This window comes from Macaca fascicularis, chromosome 12 (assembly GCF_037993035.2).
Source record: "Macaca fascicularis isolate 582-1 chromosome 12, T2T-MFA8v1.1".
Lineage (NCBI taxonomy): Eukaryota > Metazoa > Chordata > Mammalia > Primates > Cercopithecidae > Macaca > Macaca fascicularis.
In genome coordinates, this window is record NC_088386.1 from 106,484,941 (window position 1) to 106,507,004 (window position 22,064).

A 22,064-nucleotide genomic window follows, 5' to 3' on the forward strand; every position below is an offset into this window, starting at 1 on the left:
CAAGTATAAAGATAATCCTTCCATTATTTGAAAGGGTCATATTTCCAAGTGTGATAAAGTAAAATATTACGAGGTCTGTTTTATTACTGAAATCAGAATTCTAGCTTAGTAAAATCTCAATTATGCTTCAAAGAGACATTTTCAGTGTCCAAATGGCTTGTTGTAGGATTAAACATCTAACTACTGATATAAGTAAGGGACATTTTATGTTCCTAGTGGTAAAGTGGGGATGTTAGTCCTGATCTTTAATGGCACATTTAAATATTTTCTATGGTTCTGTAGACAATTTTTAAAACCTTGTCTGTGTTGAAGCATCTGCACTTATGATGGGATTACCCAATTCTTTTCAGTAGAATTTGAGACTCATTAACTTAGGTTGACCTTATTTAAGTTAGTTGCCCAGTACTTGACTGAGTAAAATGTTCACTGTGGAGAGAAAAGCAGCAGTTGCACGTACTGGTGACTGACTGAAGGTTATAGTCATAAGAACTTTTCTTGCACAGAAATGGTAATTTGCTTAAGAAATGAATTTAGCCATCAGTGGTAGTTACTCTAATGGTGGTTCCGTGCCTGTGCCAAATGATGATATACATGGCAGAACTGACTCCTATCAGGTTCAAATATACCACTTGTTCTATAATTACATTGGCTATTTGACTTGTAGTTATATTGTAGCACAATTACCGTAAACCTAAATGAAACTTCTGTGTACTCTAACATTACTATATATATTAGTTTGTTTGGAATTGTTTTTTCCTCATATGACTGTGGTATTCAGGACTAGTAGCAGGATATTTTGGTTCATTTTATAAAAATGATTTTTTAAAAAAAGAAAAACAGGTTCCTTTGAGGTTTTCATGGAGTTATTAAATTTCTCAGAAGGCTGTCTCATAAGCTCTATGAAATGACTCCAAACCAATTCAGCAGTTATGGATTTCAGCTACTGACCAGTAAATTCATGCACGGCTGCATAGTATATATGACACATACTGTTATTTAAACAGTAAGTCATATTAACATTTGGAAACTTACCACATTATGGACCAGAAGCTGTGATTTGTATCCAAATAACTCACAGTAGAATCCAGTTATGTTGCTCCATTGAGTGTTGTTGGATAGAGAAAGAATTGCTTATTCATTCATTATGCTTAATTAAAAACATAAGATACATCTGCCCTGGCCAGCCTTTTAATCCCTGGATTCAGATTGCGTGGTCTTTGGGCAACATTAATAAAATCTACAGAAAGCGTCTATGAGTAAAGTACTTTCCATTTGTGCGTGTGTGTGTGTGTGTGTGTGTGTGTGTGTGTGTATTTTAATTTTAATTTTTGGTAGGAGGGGTTGACTATTCTTTGCATCCTCTATTTTAATTTTTTATTTATTCTAAACAGGTGGCTTGCTTTGGTGAAGGTATTCATACAGCCTTCCTAAAGGCAATGCTTTCCACAGGATTTAAGATACCCCAGAAAGGCATCCTGATTGGCATCCAGGTAAGTGGTTTGTGGCTGTGTGCTTGCCCATGGTCATACACGGTAAGTGGGGAAGAGCAGGGTAGAATGTTAATTGTGGTATAGAAGAAGGGCGATTTGTTTTACGTTTCCATTTATGGCAACTTACAGGAAGAAGAGACATTTGTTCTCTATTTGCTTCTTGATTTTGCCTTCTGTTGCATCAGTCCATGCAAAAATAAAATACAGACAGAAAATATTTCTAGCGAAGGGATATTTGTTCTAAATGGGATGCAGGGTACCTTAAAAAATGAACCTCTTAATCTTTGGTTTTGTCTTTTCTATATGTTTTCCTCTTAGCTCTTCATCCTTAGTTCCTGAACATAGGCATTATAATGAGGTTGGGTCTCACTTCCTCTGTTTGTTTCTCTTGATATTTCTCTGTCTCTTGATTTTCCCCCTTGCCAACTTATCCACGTCTATAGTACCTACTCTTCTATCTATAACTACCACCTGTAAATTTACATCCTCAGCCATCCCATATTTCCAACAATCTGCTGCATACCTCCACTTGAATATCTCAAATCCAAAATTTCTCAAACTGAAATCATGTCTGTTCTCTCCTGACCATCTCCCCTTCCTTCCTTTCATTCATTCAATCCTTCACATTTCAATCACTATCAAATGCCAAGGATTCGAAGTTGAATACATGGACGTTATTTAATAAAATTTCTCAACTTAACACTCCAGATTGAAAATTTTTGAAGGGTAGTGATTTACTGGGCCTAATACAGTCAGCTTATTTCATAGTATACTGTGGAAGTTCTTGAAATATTATTCATTGGTAAGCCTTCTAGGTCAAAGTAGGGTGAAATGGATATCTTTATGCAATAAAAAAAGGCATTATCAATTTACTGATGTAAGTTAAATATAAATCTTAGGGCAAAATGATAGGAAACTTCTATTACTATTTGGAATGCTTTTTATTACTATTTGGAACTACTTCTGTTACTATTACTAATTGCAAGTGTGTACAAACTGTCCTGTTTATAAATTTCCTGAAAAAATACTAGAGGCTTCCCAACTGGTCATTCATTTTTATTTGAGATTAGTAATTCTTGGCTCCTATAAAAAAAAAAAAACAAATGGTCTTATATAATATCCCCGCTGTGCTTTTAATAAGCTCAAACTCTGCATGGCTACATAAAAATCAATAAAAATATAATTAGAACAGTACCAGGTATTCTCAAGCCAGTGGGTGATTATTTTAGATTCCATCTCATTAGGGTGTCTTAATATTAGCAAATTAGACTCTGGAGACTATACAGGTAGTGGCTTTGGAGAAGTTTCTGCAAAGAGTAACTTGGGATTTTGCTTTATGAAGGTACCAGAAGGACAATGGTGAATAGTTAGAGCAGAGGCTAACAAGATGACTTGCAATTGTGAAGCTTAATGGCAGTTTAGAGACATATCACACCATATGATAGACTCATAACGTTATAAATGGATATTAAGTATTAATAAGTCCCAAGTAAGAGAATATTTGCCCAACTTCCAGTTATGGCTTAAAGTTTAATGTGAGACCTGGGGGCATTCAGAGGAGACCATGCCCTTCCTTAGTCCACATCTTCACATCTAATCATAATAGTGCTAACATCTTAAAATGCCAGCTTAAGAAGGCAGTGATGTATAAAATTGTGCCTTGTTTGGTTCTAGTGCTGCAGGGAAATGTGAAGCAAAAATTAATTTGATCCCTATGAAGTATTTGCATAATTTTGGCATTAGTGGACAGAATTTTGCTTTGTCGGGGAAAAAAGGGTTTATTAGAAAAAATAATGTTTTCTTAAAGAAGTGAGTGCTGTCTATTGAAAGTCTACCTTTCAATGCTTTCCTTTTTAAATAAATAAATGTTCTAGCAGCTACATGAGTTGTTGAGAAGAACTTTCTGTACATGAGAGCATACGGACACAGATTTAAAAATATATTAAAAAGTATTTAAAGAATACTTAAAATTATACTTATGAAAATATTTACAGCCATGGTAAAATTGATCAGCTAATGCATAGTTTCTTCATTACTACATGAAGAATTTTCATTAATGATGTTTTTAAAAATGCTTAGTCTAATAAACTGAAAAAGCATGACAGAATATACTAAATAGAGAGTTAATAGCTATAAAACTTACTGGACTACTTCTTAGAATGGGGCCAAATCTAATCTCAACTTTTTACTGCAGCTTTATAGAAATTGCAGATAAAGTAATTAGGGTTCCATATTTTAGGTTACATTGTACTTTTAAAAAACATTTTATTTAACGTGATCCCACTTGGTCAGAAGAACTCGTATAAACACTTTGGATATTTGAAGTTAGAACTGAAAATAGCACAAAAAAGGACTGCTAATATATAAATGGGGGTTAGGGATAGTAAATCCAATGGAAGGCATCTAGTTGAAGGTGAGTTATCTTATGAAGTTCCAAGAGAACTTTTTATATGGCAGTCTTTCTAACTTTTAAATTTCTTTTCTATTTCCCACCCTCCTCCTTAACACATACCGACTCTCCGTTTCTGGTCTTCCAAAGTTAAATCCGATAGGTCAAAGTACCTGGGAAGTTTGAAATATTCATAACATCAATCTTATAACTAGGACTTAGAATAAAAGAATCAAGATGTAGATTTTGTCAAAGGATTCTTGTAAATCTATTACATGCCCTATGTCTCTACCAAGGCATTTCTAACATAAGACAGGCATAATAGAGGTTTATGTGGCAACAAAAATCATCTTTGATTTTCCTGTAATATTTCTAGCCACCTTTCATTGCATTAGGATTTATTTTTAGTGGCCGTGAATAGGCAATCTGCCTTGTTTTGAAGTTTTCTGGAAGACCCTTTAACAATAAATGATTTACTCTAGAGTAGATCAAGAGCACTCAGTGTTTTCCTCTCTGATTGGGCTATTCAGTGATGCTTGTGGAGTGGCAAGCACCAATCTGACATCTGCGCTTCAGCATCGCTCAGAAACACAAAGCAAGCATTTTATCTGAAAAGACAACTCCAAGTGGCATGAATAACCTTTTATCTTTAATATGGAATCATTAGGAACAACCATAGAGTTGCCAATCCTGAGGTCCCCGGAGAATCCACAGGCATCACATAGTATTAACTTGGCTTTCTTTTCTGTAGCCAGGCATTGGATAAATGTGAAAATGATCATTGGAGGAAATATATATACATTTTTCCCTTTTAAAGGACTGTCTTCTTTATAAACATTTCCAAGAAAATAAATCAGCTTGTACTTTTCACCTTTAGTAACAAATGGTTTCTTACACAGGTATTTTCAATCAGCCTTTAAATCTGAGGCTACTCAGATGCAAGCTGACAGCTGTAATTTCTTTTTGTAGAGAGGCTGTTTTATGTGTCACAAGTGTTCAATACATGTTTGATAGAAGTTTATAATGTGCCTATGGAAGCCAACACCCAGACCAGAAGGTAGAGTGGTTCCCTGGCTGGGAACTGTCAATACTGTCATGTTGGATATTTATCTTTTCCACCTGGGGGACAACACTGAAACAGCTCCATAATGAGGTTCTGCCTGGTGTCTGCAGGTCTTAGAGGACTTGCTGACTTATTTTACTTTAAAATGGCAAAAAAAAAATTACATTCTAGTACTGCTCCCTCAAGGTTTCTCATGGTGATTTTAGCCAAGGTTCATGCAATCTTGACCTCATATTACACAATGAGTGGAGGATAGTCTTCCTATCTCCTATTCCCCCCTTTCTTAAACTTAAGTATGCATCAAAATCACCTGGAGGGTTTGTAAAACAACAAATGGCTAGGATGCACTCCCAGAGTTCCTGATTCAATAGGTCTGGGGTGGGGTTCAAATTTTCATATTTTTAAAAAATTCCCAGGTAATGCTGATGCTGCTCTCCCAGGGACCACAATTTGAGAACCACTCTACTTGAGCAATGGTACTTTAGAAACCTAGTTAAAAGTTATGTTAGCACTTATTATTGTCAAACATGTTATCAGGGAATTTTTGCTAGGGGAAAGTATAAAAGATTGAGAAAAGTTGAGTGCATGATTAATGTATCAAGTAGTAAGTGTTGGAGATCATTATGCTAAGCCTTCTAATGTGATTTAGTACTTACTGAAGTCTATTCTGTGTTTAGCAGAGGGTCACAATGTAATGTTCCATATTAGGGGAATTTAACAACATTCAGAAGTTCATTTTGGACATTTCATATATAGACATTTCATATATATATTTGTTATATACCAAGGAATCTTAAAACATGAAAAACATTTTATATGCCATCAAATTTAGCCCTTTGACTTTTCTGAGGAGAATCAAACTTGAATTATCTTATTCTTCTGTCTAACCAATTGTCTTGATGTCACTAAGAGTTATTTTTTACTTTTTTTTTTTTTTATGTCTAACCATGAGCTTCTTGCATCTAAGCTCATTTTTTCTGTTTGGCCCTAAGTGGAAATGAAAAGCTACCGTCCTGGGCATGGTTACAATTCATGTTCTATAAGGCAGTCATGAATAACCCCTGAGCCTGACTCAGCTGAAATTCATCCAGTTGCATTTATCTTTTCTATTTGCCAATAGTTTCCTCTTATAAAACTGCAGTTCTGGGATTGAGAGGGCCAGAATCTGAAAGAATTTTATATTTGAACATAGTCTTTGGGGTCTTTTCTTAGGATTTAGATCTGTGCTCAGAAAGCCTCTGCAAGTAAATATTAGAGGGTGTTATGGGCTAAACATTATCAAAATTGTGCAAGGATCATATGTGTTTTATTTTCACAGTTCTTGGTTTCTGACTCTGAAATAAGATCATTTGATTTTTTCCAGCCATCGCTAATATGGTTTATAAACAGATTACAAGACATTTGCTGAAGTAACCAGCTTATGTCATCTGTTTAAAACCTTTTTACAAGGGAAACCAACAAGAATGTTCCTATTTAAAGAAGAATGGATATGTTTTTAACAGTATATGATTTTAAATATGCCAGCTCAGTTACTCAGACACTCATGTTAATGAAGTCAAGGTCAGGGTTTGATCTTTGGGTAGGTCACCTGGTGTTGTTTTCTTTCATTCTGACCACTATCTTGCAAGCACTAGCTCTTGATCACAGAAAGTATATTCAGAACTAGGGAACCCCTGATGGTAATGGTCAGGAATCCAGGGAAGGTTGGGTTGGACACTAGACAGGTCCACCTGGATTCCTAGGAAGGACACAGCAATGGACTGTAGGAAAATATCTGAACAGTGAGATGGAGCATTAGAGAAGCCTGTGTGGAAATGAAATGCATATAAATGAGGGGGCAGTCGGTTTGGGTTGTAAGTGTAATCGTGGGTAGAGGAACCCATGCTTGGAAACTCGGATGTAAGGGCAGGAATCAAGTCTTTAGGGGGGCTGAAAAAACAATTATTTTAATTATATTAATATTTATTAAGAACTATTAATAGGCAAATAACTGTGAGAAATTATAGTACTAACACTTATGTAGTGTTTACTTCTAAATTAGTTTATTGAACACTCATACTAATGTAAGAACTGTTACTATTCCTGTGTAACAGATGAGGAAACTGCATCGTAGAGTTGTTAAGTAAGATGTTCAAGGTCACACAGTTTAATAAGGTGTGGAGCCTCAAAAAGTAGAAATACTACTATTATCATCATCACTGTTTTAGAAATGAAGAAATGAAGGCCAAAGTCATTAACATTTTGAAGCACACACCACTAGTGAATGGTGAAAGCCAAGATTTGAAATGCAGCTAACTGACTTTAGAGCTCATACTTTAGCTACAACTTTTTATTGCCTCCTAGTAAATGAAAAAATAAGTTCCAATGATTGAATTATTGCAGGGACTTGTACATGAGCTAGTGGGAAAATGGCCTAGTTATTGAAGAGCAGTACACAATTAGAATTTAGAAATAAGAGCAGGTTGAGGCCGGGCGCAGTGGCTCACGCCTGTAATCCCCAGCACTTTGGGAGGCCAAGGCAGGTGGATCACGTGCGGTCGGGCATTTGAGAGCAGCTTGACCAACATGGAAACACCCCGTCTACTAAAAATACAAAATTAGCTGGGCCTGGTGGTGGATGCCTGTAATCCCCGCTACTCGGGAGTCTGAGGCAGGAGAATCGCTTGAACCCGGGAGGCGGAGGTTGCAGTGAGCCGAGATCACGCCATTGCACTCCAGCCTGGGCGACAAGAGCAAACAACGCCATCTCAAAAAAAAAAAAAAAAAAAAAAAAAGAAGAAGAAGAAGAAGAGCAGGTCGAATAGGTAAAACAGCTAGCCTGACTTGGTACTGGCTCCTAACCCACGTGTCTTTTAAGTCCTCCCTGACCAGGAAAAGGGTCCTTGTAGAACTGGGGTGGATCTGAACTTACAAAGACCAAGTGGATTAAATAGAGAATAAAGGGAGTTAAAAACAAGGTGAAAAGCGGAGATCAAGATAATGTGGATGGAATTTCATTGACATTGGGATATAGCTAAAACTCATACTCACCATAGAAGGATAAAAGGATAAAACGTGTCATTTTTGAATATAAAGCATCTGGAAGCAGGTGGCATTGTCTTTTAAGATGTTGTAAGGAAACACCATGTTGTATATGACTAAATGAAGAACGTGTATATCCAGAAAGTGAATTTTGTGAAATTCCTTTTCAGCAATCATTCCGGCCAAGATTCCTTGGTGTGGCTGAACAATTACACAATGAAGGTTTCAAGGTACGTTCATTAGTTTTAAGTTGTTTTCTGTCAGCATGGAATCAGTCCACAAAAGAAAATATTGCAGGATATTGGAAAGGAAATAGCCCAAAATATGTCCTTTTGATATGAAAGCTGTAACTAACTTGGTAGTTTCAAAACTTAGAGTAAAATCATTAAAAAGACTGGTTTTAACTTTTAACAAAATTACCACAAATTCAATAGACGTTGCCAGCTAAAAACGGAGGAAGTTTAGCTTGAGCACAATTGAGACAAAGTTCCAATACATTTCCATATGTTTTTCCTTTTTTGTTTTCATATGAGGTTATAGATTCTAGCTGTGACATTTACAGGCAAAACTTCTTGGCAGTGAATACCTCCACACAAAGTCTTGTTGAGTAAAACAAATTATTTCCAAGGCTTATGATGGGCCTGTGGCCATGGGGATTTGTTGACCTGATAACAAGGAATTAGCCATGAATAATTGAGAAATTATTAAATTTATGAGAAATTGTCATTGAATTATTAAATTCAAATTAAATGTATAATTATTAAAATGCAAAAGCAAATAAAATTGAGGTTAAGTTTTTTAAATCACTGCAAATATATAAAAAAATATTTAAAGTGCCCATGCCTCTGGACTCTGAGTCCAAGTCTTTATCCATGGCATTATACTACTTCTCATGTTCAGTAATTTCTTCTTCTGTTGTAAATTACATGTTCTATAAAAATAAGAAATCACTGTGATACAGTAATTGATTTTTTCATTTTAAATGCAGCTCTTTGCCACGGAAGCCACATCAGACTGGCTCAACGCCAACAATGTCCCCGCCACCCCAGTGGCATGGCCGTCTCAAGACGGACAGAATCCCAGCCTCTCTTCCATCAGAAAGTAAGAACTAGGCATACTGTTTTCTGAAATAATTTAGAGGATTTCAGAACCAGTACATGAATATTTCACCTTACTTGATTGCAAGTCTTTTAAAACAAATTTAAAAATGAACACATTTGTGGATGATTGTAAAGCTTCACTCTCCATTACTATGGAATATATAACATCATGCGTACATGGTTATATGAAATGTGTTTCAAAATACTTCTTAGTAAGGATGCTTCCTTGATGGAAACAAGTGAGAGCATGAAGAATTTAATGCAGCACTTTATATTTCATGTCAAACTTACATTGTGTGTAGATATGCATATCAAGTATAAGATGACCAGCTATATTTTACTAAGGTTGTGCATAATAAATCAATTTGTTGAGCACTTACTATATACAGGAACCTATGTTGAGTGTTATGATGATGTCATCCATTGGATTACCTAATTGGTCATTCCTTGACCAGGTTTTTATGCCTTAGACCATGTCATCACTATAGATTTTATAAGACATTTTATTTCAGTGGATTGTGTGAATCGGCAGGAATACCATTGCATCAGCCCTTAAAGATCTATGTGGCATAAGTGCATGGGAGATAATTCTCACCTATTTTAAGATATTACAGTCTACAGAATGGCTGTGCCATTCTATGCAATATATTATCTGTTAGCGTTCTTGAGAAGCCAACACATAAATTATTATCACTTTAATAAAATAATGGCATTGTGTTCAAACCTTAGCAGGCTTCCAAGGATGTAATAGCTCCTTGTTTGGGGCATTGTAAAACAATAATTAGCACTACTTAGGAGGCAATAGACTTAATGTGGGAGTGGGAGCATGGGGGTGAAAGGGCATTCAATGGTGGAGGGATCACTTCTTTTTAAAAAATAAGTAAATATCTATCAAATTACCAATTCTTAATGAGTGAACAGATAGCATTTTAAACAGAAACAAACATCTGCATTCCATTAGACTTGCACCAGAATTCCTTCAAGAACACAATAAAAATTATAATCCCTGTATAAGTGTAATTTAAACATTGACTTAGCAATAGAGGAGGGCAGATGGCAGTCAACTCAGAATGGCATTGACTTGAATGGCTAAGACAGCAATTTATGTTGGTATTTTATAAACTATAAAATATGGCTTGTCGTCTATAAGTTTTTATTTGTTTATTTTTCCAGATTGATTAGAGATGGCAGCATTGACCTAGTGATTAACCTTCCTAACAACAACACTAAATTTGTCCATGATAATTATGTGATTCGGAGGACAGCTGTTGATAGTGGGATCCCTCTCCTCACTAATTTTCAGGTATAATCTTTTCCTTGGATATAGACTGGATGGGAATTTTATTTCTGTGCCTCCCTTAAGAGTGTAATCAGTAGATGCACATCTCTCTTTTCCCCTCGTTGTAATTTTCAGAGTAGAGAGGAATTTTTATTAATCTGAAATAATGATGCTAACATGGTAGGTCCTGGCTTAAATGGGACAGTTGGTGATCGAGCAATTGAGATAATCAAAGGCCATGAATGGCCATGGCTCTCTCCTTACAATTATCCTTTGAATAAAAAGTGACAGCATGACATGGAATAAAGATATAGACTTTTATTTCATTGTTTCTAAATGAAAGCCACCACATAAAAGCAACAGGTTAATGGTGGTCCAGATGTAGCACAAGTGCTTGTTCAATTCACAAAAAATGATTGCATGAGGTATGTTCAGTTTCACTTGGACATGACCCATCAAATTTATCACAGGGAGAAACAGAGTGGAGACCCATTAACTTTCTGCCTATCATATTTATTTTTTATCCAAAATCAGTTTTAATCCCTATGGGAGGAGAAACAAGCTTCTTCACAGTGACGTCCGAGATACCAAAGAGATTTCCCATGGTGAGGTCTGAGATGCGGGAGAAAGTCTCCATCAAATAAGAAACTTTTATGCCTCTTATCCCATACCCTTTGAAAACTGGGGACAGACACTTGTGACTTCTCAGTCTTGATTCATTAAAAATTCACTTTCATCTCATGGAGGTTGCTGATTCCTACCATTATATTTTCAGGTGACCAAACTTTTTGCTGAAGCTGTGCAGAAATCTCGCAAGGTGGACTCCAAGAGTCTTTTCCACTACAGGCAGTACAGTGCTGGAAAAGCAGCATAGAGATGCAGACATCACAGCCCCATTATTAAATCAATCTGAGCCACATGTTATCTAAAGGAACTGATTCACAACTTGGTTTCCCAGAGATGAATATTGATACCTAAACTTTATTTCAGTTTACTTTGTTATGCCTTAATATTCTGTATCTTTTGCAATTAAAGTGTCAGTCACTTCTTCAAAACCTTACAGTCCTTCGTAAGTTACTTACTCTTCATGAGATTTCATCCATTTACTAATACCGTATTTTTGGTGGACTAGGCTTGCCTATGTGCTTATTTGTAGCTTTTTACATTTTATGGTGCTGATTAATGGTGATCAAAGCAGGAAAAGTTGCTGTCCTACCTTCTGAATTCTTTCTATACTTTAAGATACTCTATTTTTAATACAGTATCTGCAAACTCAGGACACTTTAACAGAGCAGAATACTCTAAAAACTTGATAAAATGAAATATAGATTTAACTTATGAACCTTCCATCATGATGTTTGTGTATTGCTTCTTTTTTGATCCTCATTCTCACCCATTTGGCTAATCCAGGAATATTATTATCCCTTCCCATGATATTGAAGTTGAGAAATGTGACAGAGGTGTTTAGAGTATGGATTTCTTTTCTTTTCTTTTTTTTTTTTTTTTTGAGATGGAAGTCTCGCTCTGTCTCCAGGCTGGAGTACAGTGGCATGATCTCGGCTCACTGCAATCTCTGTCTCCCAGGTTCAAGCGATTCTCCTGCTTTAGAGTACGGATTTCTTTAAGGAATATTGGTTTTGTTTTCTGGACTGTATCAGCAGATGGTAGACAGTGTTTATGTAGATTTGTTGTTGTTTTTATCATTGGATTTCAACTTGGCCCAAGTGAAACAATCAGATTTCTATCATTCACAATCTCCCCCGGTTTTGGAATAACTTGGAAGTAAGATTCATTGCCTTAAGATGATGGATTCTGTTAACTATGGGGTCCCACACTGCACTATGAATTCTACCCACTGTAAGGGCAAAAACACCATTCCTTCTACATATAAGAAAAAAGTCTTTCCCGAAGGGCAGCCTTTGTTACCTTTAAATGTTTTCTATTATTACAAGTACGCTAATTGTGAACTTTTAAATAAAATACTATTAAGAGGTAATGCAGTTGTATTTGTTTTTATTTTACATTAATGTACAAAAATCAGTTTACTTCTATGATAAAACAGAGTTTTGGGCCAGGATTGCATTGCTTATTTATTTTTTCCGTGCAAACCCATATAGGGTATGAGAAAATTAACATTAAAAATAAGTTTCAGCTGCTACATGTTTCATTTTTTCTTGTCCCCCCCCCCCTTACTTTTAAGTCTCATCATAACATTATGTGGTTATATGGCTATAAACCATCTTTGACCCGGATCCTTTCTAATGTGTAAGTACAACCACATACTGATTAAAGATTGCCACAAATATATAGTAAACTTTCAAACAAATGTCTTACATAACTCAGAAAAGTAACTTAACCCCATCAGAGGCTGACCAACATTGTCTAATGGAAATAGTGCCAATGAGCACATTGATGCCATATCTCCAATTTACCACCGAAACCATGGCTTTGTGAAGGTCCTAAGATAATTATGCTATAACAGCTTTTATTTCTTCCTTGTTACCTCACAGTCAATTGATTACCACTTTTTATAGCTCTATATGAATGTTTTAAGTATTCATCTTCTCTTCCTTGTTCTTCCTGTGGTCAAGACTTTCATTACTTCTTCCCTGTAATCTTTTTTTTTTTTTTTTTTGGATGGAGTTTCCCTCTTGTCACCCAGGCTGGAGTGCAGTGGTGCGATCTCAGCTCGCTGCAACTTCCACCTCCTGGGTTCAAGCGATTCTCCTGCCTCAGCCTCCTGAGTAGCTGAGATTACAGGCACCAGCCAACATGCCTGGCTAATATTTTGTATTTTTTATAGAGACGGGGTTTCGCCATGTTGGGCAGGCTGGTCCCCTGTAATCTTATAATTGTGTAATCCCTGATCACTTTGATTCATTCACCTGAAAATATTTAATGAGTTTCTTCCCTGTTTCATGTAGAATATATCACAGTCTCTCCTACTCCTGTTATTCTAGCATGTTTCTGTTACATATCACCAGCACCACAACCACCATCACCATAATAATTAACATTATGGAGTCCATACTATTTTTCAGGCATTTGTAAGTACTTTACATGAGTTAACCTGGTTAATCCACAAAATATCCCTATGAGTAGGTGCTGTTATCTCCATATTATAAATAAGAAAACATAGGCATACCGAAGTTAAGTAATATGCTCAAGGTCACACGAAATGCAGTCTCACTTTTTTGTATCATATTCTGGTGAAGGTAGACATGTAAAAAGAAATCATTCCTCACAGTGAAGAAAATACTAAATTTGCCTGCAGAGATCAGGGAAGGGCATTTTAAGGAGATGAATTCATGTGTTGTCTTGAATAATGTCTTGTCGTTCCCAAGGAAGACTAGAAGGTAAGGACATTTAAGAAAATGACAAGGACGTTGTTATGACTGGAACTCAGGGTATGTGTGCAGGGAAAGAGCTAGTAGCTTTAGCTGAGACTGGACTCTTAATGATGGATGTTTAAACTAGGTAGAAGTTTTAAAACTTTTTATTTGGAAATAATTTTGGATTTAAATTTTAAAAGTAAAAAAGAAATCCCCAGATTTACCTATTGGTAATATTTTACTTCATTTGCTTTATTCTACTCTATCAATCATCTATTTCTCTATCTAAACACACTTGCACACATGTATATATTCACAGAGGAAGATAAAAATTACATGTTGACTAAAAATGAGCAGGCTGTTAGTGACCAATTTAGATATCTAACTCAATGTCTTAAATAAACAATTGTTTGCTGAAACTATCAAAAACTCAATGAGTTAATTATTGTGTTGTGAGAATTTAATAAAGGGTCCTAATTTTTATATTAATGTGAGTTGGATATTTGTAAGATATGGTAAAATTTGAAGATTAATAATAATTAATTTAACATTGTGTCTATATAAACTGTTTTTGGTTGACAAAAGGCCTTTGGAAAACCAGAAGACAGGATAGACCTCATGATGCTAAAAATGGAATTACATTAATTTTTGTTTCGGTTGCCTTTCTGTTTTCCAACATTCCAAACTTTAAAAATACTTAACTACAGATAAATAACACATTTAAGAGTTTTGATTGGAGGAGAGAAATGCAAAAATTGGAAACATTTGTGTTCAGATTTGGCAAGGCTCTGTCCTTTTGAAACATATTATTTCATATAAACATGTTAACACAGTTTTAAATATCCAAATCTATTATATATCACAAGTTCAGACAACACAGGGTCTATGTCTGTAGAGCTGAATAGCAAATCTAACTTTTTCCATACTGATAATTTAATAGCATGTAAGAAGGATGGGTTCTATGGAGAAAAGGAGCTCAGCCAGCTTTTGAAATTAAGAGGAATAAAGAATGATCCATTTATAGATTTAGGATTTTATAGCTTTGGAAAGGTAAGTATAATACTTTAACTTTACTTCTGTCAAACTTTCCTCTTAAACAGAATTCCTACTGGAAACTTTTAAAAACAACTATAACAGTCATTTATCTCAACAGCTGCAGGTACTTGAACCTCAGCTTCCACAATGTCCACAGCCTCTTGAACAATGAACGTGGAAATTATCAGAGAAACAAACCATGGCTGAATGCAGTTAAGTGCTCTGTAATTACACGCCAGTGTTGCCATTTGGCGGCTGGTGTAGTCTCCTGTGGGCACAGGTGCCATAAATGCTCACACACACCCAATCAAATCCACAAAGACCTTTCATTACATATCATTTGAGACACCCTTAACTTAAAAAAGACTAGCTCAAGTTTAGTTCTTTCTCTTTGTTCTTATATATAAAAATTCCATTTTTCCTAATTAATATTACTGTGCTATTTCATGAGAAGCTGTTACAATTGGCGAGTGTGAAGGTAATGTGGTAGTAGGAAGAATGTCTTTCCTCCCCGAGTGGCTCCCTGGGCTCTGGGAAAAATTGGTAATAATCGTTCCTACTTCTTTTCTTGTGCATAATGTAGGGTGCAAGGGTTCCAGAAAGAGAATTTAAGTACCTACAGCTGTTGAGATCAATGCAGCTATGAAAAAAAGACTCAGCAAGTCAAAATTAGCACCATTTGTGTCTGCTTCTTGTTGCTTAAAGATCATTTTTGAGTCTTTATAACTTTCATTTTATAAAGGACTTACATCCACAAAGAAAACCATTGATTGTTGACCAAAACAAACAAAAAAAATAGGGTTTTCCAGTAGGACTAAAGGTCTACTTTCTCCTGAAACGACCAGCCTACCTAATGATTTTGCTAAGGTGTTCCCTATTAGAATCGCACACACCACAGTGAGGAGCTTTTGTTCAGAAGAAGCAACACCAGCAGCCTCACAAAAAAAGGAGGAAAGATGTGTGTGTGTCCCCAAATGATAATTTCACACACAAAGCTCAGTATTGTCGGGCAGCCATAGTGAGGACAGACAAAATATGATCAACATTTAGAAAGGAGTGAGAATTCAACAAGATCAAAATGTTATTAAAGGACATAAATCACTTGAAAATGTGTTTTACTAATAAAGGATACATTCTAATATCCAGGGCCCAGACAACTATGTTTTCCTGTCTGAAATTTAAAGGCATTCAGTAATCTCTTTAGTGATCTTTCTTCTCTCTGCCTATGCAGGGCCTCGAAGGTTGAAATATGGCAGGAGTTTGAGGACTTTGTCATAAAAGAAGTATCTTGCTAAGTGTTTTCCATAACTCTTTAGAAATTTCCTCATAGAATACTGCAAATGAAATGTATATGGAATAATATAATCAGACTGTAAAATTCGCTGAACTCCCCATTCAAGACGAATTACATATGGATCCTTTTTAAAAAATGTTTTCTAATTAAACTGAGGACACAATATTATTTTCCAGGTTCGATATACTTCCTTTCCCACTCATAACTAAAATATATAGGGATCTGGAGGGAAAAATAGTATTGTTGTAGTTAAAAAGTGAGTAGGAGTTTGTAGAGATTTTTTTTTTTTTTTTTTTTGAGATGAGTCTCGCTCAGTCGCCCAGGCTGGGGTACAGTGGCGCAATCTCGGCTCACTGCAAGCTCTGCCTCTCAGGTTCACGTCATTCTCCTGCCTCAGCCTCCCGAGTAGCTGGGACTACAGGTCCCTGCCACCACGCCCGGCTAGTTTGCGTCTGGCTAACTTTTTGTATTTTTAGTAGAGAGGAGGTTTCACCATGTTATCCAGGATTGTCTCGATTTCCTGACCTCGTGATCCGCCGGCCTCAGCCTCCTAAAGTGCTGGGATTACAGGCGTGAGCCACCACGCACGGCCCTGTAGAGATTTTTAATAACTTTGAGGCCTAAGCATTTGATGTGAATTAGGCTCACATTTTATTAATTGGGTTGGAATCAGATAAGGCAACACGGAGTTAACTTTCTCAACATTGAGGATGCCTCCAGGGCAAATAATTATTTGTGCCAAATCTATCATTACGTGCGTTAGAATCCTGAGCAAAGCCCTGCTTGCTTCGGAGGTACCTCACTAACTCTAGTGCCCTGGTGCTGCTGAAATCTGTGGATCTGTGGAGCCCCCAGGGACTTCTTAACGCAAAGGGATGGTACTTGGCCGACTGACTCCTCCTCGTATGGTCCCTGGCTTATTCACCTTATCGGGTTTTGCTATGCTAACCTCTGGAAGGCTGATATTCTCAAGAATAAAAGAAATGCAAAGCTGCTTTGGTTGTTGTACTCATTGTACTAACATTGATGTGATGAGGTGGTTTTAATCAATGGTGATTTTCTTTGGTCCATTAAGGTTGCCACTATAAATCATTCCACATTATTTGAGCATCTCTTCAGCCTGATACTTACAAGCTAAGAGATAATCATGAGTCTCTGGTACATAATTCAAATCTATAGAAGGTAGGGACATATTTATTTTATTGACTGTTGTGTTCCCAGAACTTAAATATAGTTGATGTCAAAAACTATTGAATCTACAAAATTTTGATACTAGAAAATGATTGTAGGGAGATGTGTTTGGTCCTCTCTTTTAGTTCCAAGTTCTTATCTCGTCTCTTGACTGTAGGGATCTCAAACCACAGTTTGTGTTAAGCCTTCAGCCTCAGCCTTGCTCTGTAGGTACTCAAGAAACTAGCGCAGTTTATGTGCCCTTGTGTAGGAAACATTGATAAACATTAATTGTTGCAAATATTTAATCTATTTGATACTACAAATAGATCTGTTGTCTTCAATCTTAGTTATTGTTCCAGTCATTTAATGAAGACTTACATATATATCTCTATGCCCATAGTATTAAATATGTACTTATGATCTCTAAAAATGTATTTATATTTTCCCTTATTCTTTCTCCATTATGGTTTGCTCATGACCACTTACTGTTCCTTTTACTTTTTAATTTCAATTTATAGAATATTTCATACAGTATATTCACTTAAATCTATATTTTTATAGAAAATAGACAATTTAGGAGTGTGTCATTTCATGCATCACTTTTCTAAGCTTCTTTGTGTCTTAACCTTCATTCATTAAGTTCACAAATACTTATTGAGTACCTTTAATAAAATAGAATATTTTTGGACTTACAAAGCTTATAGCCTAGTGATGAATACAGAGAGAGAAAAAAAAAAACCTATTACAATAGAGCTTGGTTTTAGGGAAGTTTAGGGGGCTATGTTAATAAATGATGGGGCAGGTCAAGGCAGGCTTCCATGAGAAAGTAACATCTAAGCTGAAACCCAAGGGATAAATAAAAATTTGCCAGACCAAGAAGTGTGGATGTGTTCTATACAGTGACAACAACGCGGATGAAGACCCAAGGCAAGAAAAACATTCTGTGTTTGAAGAATTGAAGAATTAAAGGAAGCTGAGCATAACTGGAGCATTGTGCATACAGGTTTGATGATGAGGGTAGGGAAATCATAGAGCCTTGTAAACCATGTTAAGGAGTGTGAACACTTTGCTAAGGGTAAGAAGAAGCTGTTGAAGTGTTTTAAATCAGAAGGTGACAATTACTTTTGCATTTTGGGAAAATTCAATTTGACTACAGAATGAAGAATGAATGAAATAAACTAGGATTGGAGGCAGAGAGACTAGTTAGGAAGCCATTATCATGATACAGGAGGAAGAAAGAAGGGGAGAAAGAGAGAGGGAGAGAAAGAGAGCAAGAGAGGAGAGGATAGAGAGAGATTGCTTGGACTAGAGTAGGAAAGAGAAACTAATTTGAGGAATGATATTTTTGGGAGAAAGAACTGTTGTAATGTATTTGGATGAGTGAGAGGAGGTACTCAGATTCAGAGTTACACATTTCTGGCTTGGGAAAACAGTGAGAAGTCACCTGATTTTATTGGCCCCAGAGAACCTGGGAGTGAGAAAAGGCTGAAAATGGTAAGTTCTGTTTCGAACATGTGAACTTCAGGTGTCTATGAGAGGTAGAATGAAAATAGTATCCAGTCAGTGATTAAAAGCCAGACATTGGAGCCAGTCTTCTTGAGTTGTCCAGGCTCTGACAGTAGCTGCATACTGTCCAGCTTCTTGTCCAGGCTCTGATAGTAGCTGCATAATCTTAAGTAGATTGCTTAAATTTCCCATATCTCAGCTTCCCCTCTCTCATGTGGGAATAATAATACCTGCCCATAATGTTATTATGAGGGTTGGATTGAGAAAATGTGAGTTAGGCACTTTGAATATTACTGGGTACAGAGCAAGTGCTATGGTAAGTGTTAGCCATTATTATTGTTATTATTTCTATGGAATGTCCAAACGGAGATATCTAGTAGTCAGTTGTATACTTAGTTTTAAAAATTGGAAAGCTTTTGGTTATAAGTACATATCTTACCAAATATTATATTTTGAGAAACTTTGACCCCTAAAACAGAAAGTCCTAATAGTCATCACTGACTCCTTAACAATGTAAAAGTGAAATTGATTCAATGTTAAGATGTTTAGAGATTCTTGAATTTAAAAAACTTCTAGAAATACAAAACTAAAAATTATTACTTTTGGTTGAACATTAAATATATATGTCAGTACCATAGCAAGTTTTAATATTCTAAAATATACCCAATTTTAAATAACTTTAATGTGTTCATCAGAAGTAATATAGCTTTATTGAGCATGATCATAAAATTATAAAGCATAATTTAGTTGGAAAATTTGGATTTCTGGAATGGCTTCAGTGACAGTTTGGTAGACAGTGTCTCTGTGTGATGGGGCTGGATATTCTTCTTCACAGCATGTCATGCTGTGAGTTTCTGGGCAGTGTGGTTACTTTTACTGAGACATTCTGATTATGGTAGAGGTAGACTTGAATGAGCTCAAGGAAATTCAGATTTTGATGGAAAAGTGCTGAAGTATAATAGTGATATTAATAATGAACATGTTTTCAGCACTTACTCTATTATGAGCTATGCTAATGCTTTAATTATGTGATCTCATTTTAATGCTTACAGCATCCCTAAATTTATAGATGTGAAGCTGAGGTTTAAAGAGGTGAAGCAGCCACCTGAGGTCACACAGAAGGTGAAGGGAGGAAGTGTAGAAAAGCAATGAGTCTGCAGCAGCAGGGGAAAGAGTAAACAAGAGCAGGAGGGAGATCAAAGGAGTAGAGAGAAGTGGGAAGGAGGGATGGACAAATCAGGAAGGAATGGATGATGTCTGAATACTCATTCAGTCACACAAACTGAATTTTGGATCCTTTTGAAGATGTCAATGAAAATGTGAGCTACACTCAGAAGCGTTGGGAGCTAGAGGCCTTTCAGTGGACCCAGAGGATAGAGAAATGTTCCCAGAGAGTAGCCAGCTTGTCCAGACTCATTCCTGAATGCAGTATTTGTCCATTCTCACGTTGCTATAAAGAACTACCTAAGACTGGGTAATTTATGAAGAAAAGAGGTTTAATTGACTCATGGTTCTGCAGGCTGTACAGGAAGTATGGTTGGGCAGGCCTCAGGAAACTTACAATCATGGCAGAAGGGCCAGGGGAAGCTAGCATGTTCTTCACCTGGCAGAGCGGGAGAGGGAGACAGTGAAGGGTCAAGTGCCAGACACTTTTAAAGCATCAGATCTCATGAGACCTCACTCACTATCATGAGAACAGCACGAGGGAAATCTAACCCCATAATTCAATCACCTCCTACCAGGTCCCTCCCCCATCCCTGGGAATTATAATTCAACATGATATTTGGGTGGGGACACAGAGCTAAACCATCTCACACTGGAAACACTGATGGCCCAGTTACAAGGGAGAGTCAGAGCCCTATGTTTCTTTAGATGGATCCAAATATGAAAGTGAAATCTGGTTATAAATGTGAAGTGACTCCTTTGGGGCCCGAGGGCTTTGGGGTTGTGATGATAGAATCACAATGTCAGGTGTGATTTCCTTGTGGCAGAGTCACATATGATACTCTTTTGGTTACCATTGCTGTATAACAAGCTACCCTAAAACTTAGTGAGTTAAAATAACCCTTGAAATATATAATTATGAAATATAAAATATTATTTCATAATTATGTAGGTTAGAAATTTGGACCAGACTTGTATAATTCCTCTGCTCTTGTGACATTGGCTGATGTCATTTGGTGTACTCAGCTGGTATTTTGGGTAGTCTTGAAGGTCCAAGACAGCTTCACTCACATGTATAGTGCCTCGGGCAGAATGATTGGAGGCATGGGCCTCGGTGAGGCTTTGACCAGGGTGCCTTCACTTGACCTCTCTAATGTGGAAGTCTCAAGCCAGTTGGCTCCTCCTAAAGTGAGCATTTGGAGAGACCTTAGTAGAAGTGGAAAGTCTTATTATGACCTAGCCTTAGACCTTCCAGAATGTCACTTTCCCTGCACTCTGTTGGTCAAACACAACCCTAAGTCAACTCATATTCAAGGAGAGGAAAATTAAACTCTACTTCTCAATGGAAGGAGTACCAAAGAATTTACAGCCATATATACTTAATCATATACTTTTAACTCCAATTAGACGACTTGCAAATAATTTAATTGATTCAAAACTCTGAAGTTTTCTGTGCACAGGTCACCATGACAGCTGTGAGCACTATTCAGCGCACAAATCTTATCAGTGTATGGACAGCATTTCTTTTTCATTTGAAGACATATCTATCTCCCAATAGCAGAAAATAATATTTTGTTGTTGAAGGCTAGGTGATACTTTAAAGTCAATTCAGGTCAAGGTCTATAATGATAGTAATTTTGACTGACTCTAAAGCAAAACAGAATCATTGCCTGAAAGATTTGGATGAGGTTTAGAAGAGTTATAGGCACACATTTTTGACATAGTAGCATAGCTAGAAATAGATAACAGATAACGTCTGCTTGGCTCTAACCATTACTTTGGACAGACTTTTCTAACGAGGCACTCATACATAGCATGCACACATATGGGATTTTTTTTGGTATCAATTAAAATGCTTTGCAACTTAGTAAGCACATGATAGGTTTTAAAGAAATTAGTGCATGTGTATGTATACACATCCTTTTACCCTCTAGCCAACAAAGAGTAGTAGAGTATAATGGTTAAAATCAAGCCTTCTTGGGTTTAAAGTCTGTCTCCACCGCTGACTTGCTGCCTAACTTTGGGCAAGCTATCTCAGCTCCCTGTGCTTCAGTCTACTCATTGATAAAGTGACAGAAGTAATAGCAGCTAGTTTATAGAATTGTAAAGTAGGTAAATAAAATGATCCATGAAGACTGCAATAGAAAGGTACATGCCACATAGCAAAAGCTCAATAAATACTAGTTCTTAAAAAGTCCCTTTTAAAAATAAATTACTG

General features: G+C 36.4%; 1 protein-coding gene across 2 annotated transcripts in view; it reads left to right on the plus strand.

Annotated features, from left to right (window-relative positions):
- Positions 1–12,338, plus strand: part of CPS1 (carbamoyl-phosphate synthase 1) — a 119,290-nt gene extending 106,952 nt beyond the window's left edge. The window contains exons 33-37 of one of the 2 annotated variants that reach the window (XR_012421450.1): positions 1,392–1,490; positions 8,134–8,193; positions 8,952–9,064; positions 10,237–10,366; positions 11,118–11,397. Coding sequence is in view for 1 of the 2 variants with exons in the window: in XM_005574178.4 (XP_005574235.3) it covers positions 1,392–1,490; positions 8,134–8,193; positions 8,952–9,064; positions 10,237–10,366; positions 11,118–11,216 (501 nt within the window). In the remaining variant the exon portion in view is untranslated. Of the gene's footprint in view, positions 1–1,391; positions 1,491–8,133; positions 8,194–8,951; positions 9,065–10,236; positions 10,367–11,117 lie in introns of both variants that reach the window. The other variant, XM_005574178.4, reaches the window with a different exon arrangement.
- The last annotated feature ends 9,726 nt before the right edge of the window (positions 12,339–22,064 follow it).